At 44.0% G+C, this 10,000-nt stretch overlaps 1 protein-coding gene across 3 annotated transcripts in view; it reads left to right on the top strand.

Moving 5' to 3' along the window:
* Positions 1-10,000, top strand: part of LOC311054905 (ABI gene family member 3-like) — a 29,027-nt gene that overhangs the window by 18,295 nt on the left and 732 nt on the right. For 2 of the 3 annotated variants that reach the window (XR_014601738.1, XM_084070917.1), the window contains exons 9-10: positions 3,159-3,287; positions 8,604-10,000. The exon at positions 8,604-10,000 is cut by the window's right edge. Coding sequence is in view for 1 of the 3 variants with exons in the window: in XM_084070917.1 (XP_083927043.1) it covers positions 3,159-3,287; positions 8,604-8,767 (293 nt within the window). In the remaining 2 variants the exon portion in view is untranslated. The remainder of the gene's footprint in view (positions 1-3,158; positions 3,288-8,603) is intronic. The other variant, XR_014601737.1, reaches the window with a different exon arrangement.

Raw genomic sequence — 10,000 nt, 5'->3', positions numbered from 1 at the left:
ACTGTGTGCCATTAACGTGTTTGACGTGTTTTTGAAAAATTAGCATAAAAATGTTCTTTTTTTTTTTTTTTAAACATGTTCAGAACCCAAGATATCATCATCTGAAGATGTGCAGCTCCATCCACTCCTTGTTTAACTTAGAACTGAAAAAGGCTGTATCTCGCTTCCTAAGCACTTTTTGTTTTCTGTGAAAAAAACTCTGGCACTTTTCAGAATCAATTCTGAAATAATTCTGGCAATCCTGGCACTCAATGAGTTAAAATCTTGAAATAAAATGTGAAATATTTTGAAGACTTTTTAAACATTCTAACAGCACAAATCTGGTACGGGGCTCCAGATGGCATAAAACATTTTCAGATGGAGGTTATAGGGACAAATTAGCCTACATATTAGCTTGGGGTTCCGTGGTAGACATGAGGAGCAGCATTGTCTGACCGTGTGAACATGTAGCATCACTGTAACGTGTAGCATCACTGTAGTGCATTATGTAGCATCACTGTAACGTGTAGCATCACTGTAGTGCATTATGTAGCATCACTGTAACGTGTAGCATCACTGTAGTGCATTATGTAGCATCACTGTAACGTGTAGCATCACTGTAACGTGTAGCATCACTGTAGTGCATTATGTAGCATCACTGTAACGTGTAGCATCACTGTAGTGCATTATGTAGCATCACTGTAACGTGTAGCATCACTGTAGTGCATTATGTAGCATCACTGTAACGTGTAGCATCACTGTAACGTGTAGCATCACTGTAGTGCATTATGTAGCATCACTGTAACGTGTAGCATCACTGTAGTGCATTATGTAGCATCACTGTAACGTGTAGCATCACTGTAGTGCATTATGTAGCATCACTGTAACGTGTAGCATCACTGTAGTGCATTATGTAGCATCACTGTAACGTGTAGCATCACTGTAGTGCATTATGTAGCATCACTGTAACGTGTAGCATCACTGTAGTGCATTATGTAGCATCACTGTAACGTGTAGCATCACTGTAACGTGTAGCATCACTGTAGTGCATTATGTAGCATCACTGTAACGTGTAGCATCACTGTAACGTGTAGCATCACTGTAGTGCATTATGTAGCATCACTGTAACGTGTAGCATCACTGTAACGTGTAGCATCACTGTAGTGCATTATGTAGCATCACTGTAACGTGTAGCATCACTGTAGTGCATTATGTAGCATCACTGTAACGTGTAGCATCACTGTAACGTGTAGCATCACTGTAGTGCATTATGTAGCATCACTGTAACGTGTAGCATCACTGTAGTGCATTATGTAGCATCACTGTAGTGCATTATGTAGCATCACTGTAACGTGTAGCATCACTGTAGTGCATTATGTAGCATCACTGTAACGTGTAGCATCACTGTAGTGCATTATGTAGCATCACTGTAACGTGTAGCATCACTGTAGTGCATTATGTAGCATCACTGTAACGTGTAGCATCACTGTAACGTGTAGCATCACTGTAGTGCATTATGTAGCATCACTGTAACGTGTAGCATCACTGTAGTGCATTATGTAGCATCACTGTAACGTGTGGCATCACTGTAGTGCATTATGTAGCATCACTGTAACGTGTAGCATCACTGTAACGTGTAGCATCACTGTAGTGCATTATGTAGCATCACTGTAACGTGTAGCATCACTGTAACGTGTAGCATCACTGTAGTGCATTATGTAGCATCACTGTAACGTGTAGCATCACTGTAACGTGTAGCATCACTGTAGTGCATTATGTAGCATCACTGTAACGTGTAGCATCACTGTAGTGCATTATGTAGCATCACTGTAACGTGTAGCATCACTGTAACGTGTAGCATCACTGTAGTGCATTATGTAGCATCACTGTAACGTGTAGCATCACTGTAACGTGTAGCATCACTGTAGTGCATTATGTAGCATCACTGTAACGTGTAGCATCACTGTAGTGCATTATGTAGCATCACTGTAACGTGTAGCATCACTGTAGTGCATTATGTAGCATCACTGTAACGTGTAGCATCACTGTAACGTGTAGCATCACTGTAGTGCATTATGTAGCATCACTGTAACGTGTAGCATCACTGTAGTGCATTATGTAGCATCACTGTAACGTGTAGCATCACTGTAACGTGTAGCATCACTGTAGTGCATTATGTAGCATCACTGTAACGTGTAGCATCACTGTAACGTGTAGCATCACTGTAACGTGTAGCATCACTGTAACGTGTAGCATCACTGTAGTGCATTATGTAGCATCACTGTAGTGCAGCGTGCTCCAGGCTGTGAATAATGTTAATATGATTTTAAATATGACAACTTTTCACTTTCTGTTGATTTGCTTCTGCCAGCGGCAAACAAGCTCTGAAAAACCTGCTCTCTTTCTCTCTCTCTCGCTCTATCTGTGTGTGTCTCTCTCTCTCTCTCTCTCTCTCTCTCTCTCTGCCTCTATGTCTCTCTCTCATCTAAGTCATGATCCCTCCTCCCCCCTCTTACCCCCCTCCTGTGGCCCCTCCCCCCTCCTCCACTTGCTGTCGTCTTCGCTGCTCTTCTCCTCGCCTCCTCCTCCGCTCACTTCCTGCTCGCCTGCAACACCTGGGTAATGCACACACACACACACACGCACACGCGCACGCACGCACGCACGCACGCACGCACGCACGCACGCACGCACGCACGCACACGGCCACATACACATACACACAGTTTCTTTCCAGATGTGTGTGTGTGTGTGTGTGTGTGTGTGTGTGTGTGTGTGTGTGTGTGTGTGTGTGTGTGTGTGTGTGTGTGTGTGTGTGTGTGTGTGTGTGTGTGTGTGCGGGTTCGGTTCAAGATCACAAAACACAGTTTATTTCCACCAGTAGATACAGGATCACATGAATAACATTATTATAAAACATCTTTAGTAACTCCAAAGTGGATATTCATAAATAGCAGATATACAAGCTCATGTTGAGTACATCTGCTATTTGTGTCATTTATATTTTTAAAACATGTTGAATGTGTAAGAACTAGTGATTTAGAAGGTATTTGTAGATTTAGAACTAGTGATTTAGAAGGTATTTGTAGATTTAGAACTAGTGATTTAGAAGGTATTTGTAGATTTGCCTCGGGTCTTAAAGGGTTAACGTTAACCAGATCTCTCTCCAATCCCGTTAGATCTGGAGATCCCGGCCCCGCCCCCTCCCCCACTCTTGGACGATGTGGGCGGGTTTGATGACCTCATCATGCCCCTCCCCCCTCCGATGGAATGTGATCCCAACGCCCCGCCCCCTCACATGGAGAAGGGTGAGAAAAAATAATCTCTTAATTGATCTCTTTAACTTCAAAGGGTTTATGAGTTGATTGATTGGGCCATAAGAGTGTGTTTTAACTGTGCTCGTTGGTGCTCTCTCTAATCAATGAATTCATCAAAGACTAAGTGGGGGGGTGTACACACACAGACCAGATTTGATACGTAGTTTCCCTTTAATATTAATATATACATTCAAATCAAATCAAATCAAACTTTATTTATAGAGCACATTTAAAACAACAGAAGCTGACCAAAGTGCTGTACAAGGTAACATCGGTGCATCAATAAGCGCCCATTGGCGCACAGACAAATACAGTGCATTATCAGGACACAATAGCAGCAGATCAAGGACAATTAAAAGCCAGAGAGAATAGGTGGGTTTTTAGGAGGGATCTGAAAACCCCAATGGACTGGGCGGATCGGATGGGGAGAGGGAGGTCGTTCCAAAGCGTGGGGGCGGCAGCAGTAAAAGCGCGGCCACCCCTGGTCCTTTTATTTGTCTTTGGGACGATCAGTAATGACTGATCAGCAGACCTTAGGACCTGATATGGCTCAATGAGCTCAGCGAGGTAGAGTGGAGCAAGCCCGTTTTGAGATTTAAAAGCAAATAAAAGGACCTTAAAATTAATTCTAAAATTGACAGGGAGCCAGTGAAGTGAGGCCAGGACAGGGCTGATGTGCTCACGTCTTTTTGTGCCGGTGAGAAGGCGAGCCGCGGCATTTTGGACCAACTGTAGGCGCCTGACAGATGACTGCTCTAAGCCGGTATAGAGGGAATTGCAGTAATTAAGTCGTGAGGAAATGAAGGCATGGAATGGCTATTTCTAGTTGTGGTCGGGGGAGATAGGCCTTAACCTTGGCGAGGAGTCGGAGTTGGAAGAAACTAGCTTTAACAACGGAACTGATGTGTTTGTGAAATTTGAAGGCGCTATCCAGGATTACACCAAGATTTTTGGCAGAGGAGCAAATATTGGGTATGAGGGTGTCCGGGATGTTGGGGGGTGTGACGGTGTTGTGGCCAAATAATATGATTTCAGTTTTGTTTTGATTGAGTGTGAGGAAGTTATTGTCCATCCAGGTTGTAACATCCTGTAAACAGTTGAGTAGTGGTTGAAAGGAGTTGTTTGAGTCCAGTTTGATGGGCAGATAGATCTGGACGTCATCTGCATAGCAATGGAAGGAGACATTATGTTTTGAGAAAATGGACCCGGGGGGTAGCATGTACAGGAGAAATAATAGAGGGCCCAGCACGGAACCCTGGGGGACCCCACATGTGAGGGGGGCCAAGGGTGATGCGAATTCCCCCAATTTCACAGCAAAGGTCCTATCAGACAGGTAGGACTTGAACCAGGACAGGGCTGTGCCTGTGATACCAACCTGGTGTCATGAACTGACTCAAATCATGACAAAAGTGGGAGACGACACACAGGATTTAACTTAAAAGTTATTTCATTATAACTAAAACCAACAAACTTTACAAAAATGTACCACTTGGTGTGAGTAGTCAGTGGTATCAGTAATGTAGTGCATGTATGGATGTGTGGAAGTGTAGTGTATGTGCAAGTGCAAAAGCAACCAAACAAAACTGTTGCCTGGTAGGAGAGAGAGAGAAAATGGTTTTGGCCAGCCTGCTTAAATACTCCAGGGATGAGTGGAGTCAGGTGTGTCTCATCCCATAGACACACCCCTGGCAGGCTGGCCCTCTCCTCCTACACAGGACAGAAAATAACCAATCATTAGGACCAAATGCAAACCAAACACAGAACAAAACCCATGACCACAAATGTAGTGAAGGGGTCATCACACCCCCCTCCATAAGAGCGGAGACCAAAACGGTACTCCGCTAAAATACAGCATAATTATTTTCCTCTTTTCAGGAGAAACATGATAAAAGTTTTGCCTAATTGTTTTTTCCATCTCCAATATCAATATCGTGCTCTAATCAGAGTATTTTGGGTAAAACTTAATGCCTCAGAGTTATTTAGCTGTACTTAACACAAACTCATCTGCCAGCCAATCTCCCCCTCCATTAACCTCCCCCGCCGGAGAAACAACCACCGTGCCCACGCACAACGGAGGTTCAACGTAAGGGACGTCACTGGAGCTTTGGGACGCCGACACTCGAGAACAGTATGGTTTCAACAGATTCACATGACACAACGTATATTTTCCTTTAGGCATTACAATGAAATACTCCTGATCAGAGACTTGCTCTTTTACTGTCAATGGACCAGTAACGTGCCTGAAATGGAGAACCCACCATCGGCAACAAAACCATGACCTGATCGCCAGGCCAGATTTTTTTTCCCCCCCTTTTTTCAACCTCGCAGCAATACTGTTCCTGCCCAACAACATGGCCCTCCATTCCCACCTCAGCAACCTCAGATCTATGACCTATAATAGGAGCACTTTAAGAGGGAGAAAAGGAGAAACTTAAACTGTAGGACCAGACGCATGTCAGTACAATGTATAGGACCACAACCACCACCAATTCCACTCAGTCATTTTTCTCTGATTAGACACAGACCAAATCCCATGCTATACACCAGAGACTTAACCGTACCGCAGCCCGAACATTGTCTCACCAAGACGTCTGCTACGACGCCGACTTGACCTCAGGTGTATGTCCTCCTTGACCCCTTTGGGCAATTTCAAAAAGAGACCCATCACACCCAAGTGCACAAATCCAACTTTCAGCCTCAACTGAACACCAAATGTGAGCCTATTCTGTCACTCGGTACAAAGTGTGAAGAGTATTACTGTATTGCAAACAATTGTGTCCTTCATACATGCACTCAAACATCATAAATCCAAATAGGAATGGTAATCATCACCCACCATAAGAGCCCCATACCCAACCCTCCCAAGTGTTCCCTCGCTCCCTCCGCAACCTTGGTACCTAGGAGCATTTTAAGAAAGAGCAAGGAAAACATTAGGTAGATAAGAGATACAAGCACAATTTATAAGGATTAAGAATTGGTTCAAGTTTGAAAAAAACAAAACATAGCATTTCAGTCACCTTCAGACTCCCGCCCAGTGGGATGCCGGCATAAGACAAATTGTGCACCGGTTTAACAAAAACAAAAAAAACTAGAAGACACTGGAGCCCAACTCCCCTAACTAATCACAAAAAATGTCCTACCTAACTCAACCCTAGTCTTCAGTGGCCCTCCCGAGTCCCCCTTACCGACAAGGCATCTCAGTGGTACCACCCCATCCCATCTTTTGTGGGACAGAATCTAAACAAAACAACAAAACGGTGAGTCCCTTAGGGAGAAACACTGTTAACCCTACCGGGAGTTGGAACCCCATAGCCTACCTATACATGAAAAAAAACTGCACAAAAATGTGTTCCAAACAAAAATGCTCTCTCCCCAAACAAAATCCAACCTGTGTGTCTCCCCCTAACAATTTGTTCACATTTAGAACAAGATCAAACAAAGCCTAAGTTTAGCAAAACCAATTGATAGACAAAAAAAACTCCAAAAGAAGTTTAAAACCAAATCTACCATTAAACTTGGCTAGAGTGACGAGCCCCCATCTTGTCATGAACTGACTCAAATCATGACAAAAGTGGGAGACGACACACAGGATTTAACTTAAAAGTTATTTCATTATAACTAAAACCAACAAACTTTACAAAAATGTACCACTTGGTGTGAGTAGTCAGTGGTATCAGTAATGTAGTGCATGTATGGATGTGTGGAAGTGTAGTGTATGTGCAAGTGCAAAAGCAACCAAACAAAACTGTTGCCTGGTAGGAGAGAGAGAGAAAATGGTTTTGGCCAGCCTGCTTAAATACTCCAGGGATGAGTGGAGTCAGGTGTGTCTCATCCCATAGACACACCCCTGGCAGGCTGGCCCTCTCCTCCTACACAGGACAGAAAATAACCAATCATTAGGACCAAATGCAAACCAAACACAGAACAAAACCCATGACCACAAATGTAGTGAAGGGGTCATCACACTGGTGTTCAAGGCGTGACAAAATAATCATGTGATCGACAGTGTCGAACGCCGCTGAGAGGTCGAGGAGCACAAGGATAGCGGGGGTACCAGTATCAACAGTTAAAATTAAGCAGCCGGGACACAACCTGAGGTGAGGAGTTAAGTTGGGAGCAGTTAATGAGTGATAAAACACTTGGGCTAACAGCACCAAGGACTTCTTTGAGGAGCCGGGGAAGGATGCTGTCAGAAGGACAGTTAGTGGAGCGAAGGTGCATAATTGTATCATTGAGGTGGGACAGAGTGATTGGCTGGAACTGATCAAAGGTGACAGGGCACTGGGAGGTAACGGGGTCTGTGGTGGTGGAAGTGTGTGCTGACCTAAGGTCAGAAATCTTGTTAATGAAAAATTGTTGAACATTTACACAGAGGGCGAGTGAGGGTGCGATGGGAGGAGCTTCACGGGGGTTAGTGAGGGAGTTAAAGATATTGAAGAGGACTTGGGGTTTATGGCTATTTTTTGTGACGAGATTGGAGATGAATTTGGTTTTGGCAGCTTTCACTGCCGTCTGGTAGTCAGAGAGGCGATTGCGTAAGATATCTAGGGATATATGGAGTTTGTCCTTTAGCCATTTTCTCTCCGCACGCCGGCATGAACGTCTGAGAGCTCGGGTGGAATCGTTTAACCATGGCTCAGGTAGGGGTTTGGTGCGCTTGTGCCTAAGGGGAGCAACGGAGTCCAATATTTTGGTACAGGTGGAATTAAAAGTATCAAGGAGTGCGTCAGCTGTAGGAGTACTGGCCTCAGCCGGGGAAATTAAAACTGTGGCGTTAAAACGAAGGGAGAAGAGTGGTGCAGTCCGGGGATTTATATTGCGTGTGCGGCGAGTGAGGGCACCGGAGTTGATAACGGAGCAGGGAATAGAGGTGGTGAATAAAATTGGTGAGTGGTCGGAAATGCATGGGATGAAGAAGATGTCAGTGATGGAGACAGTTAGCCCGAATGACAGTACAAGGTCTAATGTATGGCCCTTTTCATGTGTTGGGACGGTGATGGATTGGGTTTATAGTATGTACGCTGCCATCTGTCACTCTCTACCTAACCTGAAATAATGGATGACCTTAAAGGACCATTTCACCCATTTTCAACCTTATCTTCATATCAAATTATAATATATCGTATCTTCATATAATTGTGTATATATATATATATTTATATATATATATATATATACTAGATAGTGTACACACACACACACACACACACACACACACACACACACACACACACACACACACACACACACACACACACACACACACACACACACACACACACTGACTGCAGTACCCTTCCTCTCCAGTGGTGGCGCTGTGGGACTATGAGGGTCTGAAGACGGACGAGCTGTCCTTCCAGGAGGGTGATGTCATCATGTTGACACATCGCCATGGTGACGGCTGGTGCCAGGGCGTGGCCAACGGCAAACAGGGCTTCTTCCCTGAAAGCTACGTCCAATCAGATGGCTAGAAGTCCTCTCAAGCCCCTCCCACCACACCTGCCTTATGTCCTTCACTAGTCCTAATCCCTATGTCCTATGTCCTTTCCTAATCCTAATCCCTGTGTCCTATGTCCTATCCTAATCCCTATGTCCTTTCCTAATCCTAATCCCTGTCCTATGTCCTTTCCTAATCCTAATCCCTAAATCCTATGTCCTTTCCTAATCCCTGTGTCCTTTCCTAATCCTAATCCCTATATCCTATGTCCTCTCCTAATCCCTATGTCCTATGTCCTTCCCTAATCTTAATTCCTATACTGTGTCTCCTACGGTAATCTCCACCCTTTATTTAAGAGAATAAATTAATACCTTTATTTAGAGAGAATGAGATTATCTCCTCATCTTTAAATTAGTGATGCTTATAATCTACTTTTAACTCCTTCCAGGACCTCTAGTACTGATGGTTTTATGACCTACCAGGACCTCTAGTACTGATGGTTTTATGTCCTACCAGGACCTCTAGTACTGATGGTTTTATGTCCTACCAGGACCTCTAGTACTGATGGTTTTATGTCCTACCAGGACCTCTAGTACTGATGGTTTTATGTCCTACCAGGACCTCTAGTACTGCTGGTTTTATGTCCTACCAGGACCTCTAGGACTGATGGTTTTATGTCCTACCAGGACCTCTAGTACTGATGGTTTTATGTCCTACCAGGACCTCTAGTACTGATGGTTTTATGTCCTACCAGGACCTCTAGGACTGATGGTTTTATGTCCTACCAGGACCTCTAGTACTGATGGTTTTATGTCCTACCAGGACCTCTAGTACTGATGGTTTTATGTCCTACCAGGACCTCTAGTACTGATGGTTTTATGTCCTACCAGGACCTCTAGGACTGATGGTTTTATGTCCTACCAGGACCTCTAGTACTGATGGTTTTATGTCCTACCAGGACCTCTAGTACTGATGGTTTTATGTCCTACCAGGACCTCTAGTACTGATGGTTTTATGTCCTACCAGGACCTCTAGGACTGATGGTTTTATGTCCTACCAGGACCTCTAGTACTGATGGTTTTATGTCCTACCAGGACCTCTAGTACTGATGGTTTTATGTCCTACCAGGACCTCTAGTACTGATGGTTTTATGTCCTACCAGGACATCTAGTACTGATGGTTTTATCACAAGTTGAAATAGTAACAGAGGATATAAATAAAAAGCTGTGTTTTAATTGAATTCATTTAAGTTGATAGTTTATCTGTT

The sequence above is a fragment of the Gymnoscopelus microlampas genome (genome assembly GCF_963454915.1).
Source record: "Gymnoscopelus microlampas genome assembly, chromosome: 11".
NCBI classification, from domain to species: domain Eukaryota; kingdom Metazoa; phylum Chordata; class Actinopteri; order Myctophiformes; family Myctophidae; genus Gymnoscopelus; species Gymnoscopelus microlampas.
This window is presented reverse-complemented; position numbering and strand designations above follow the sequence as displayed.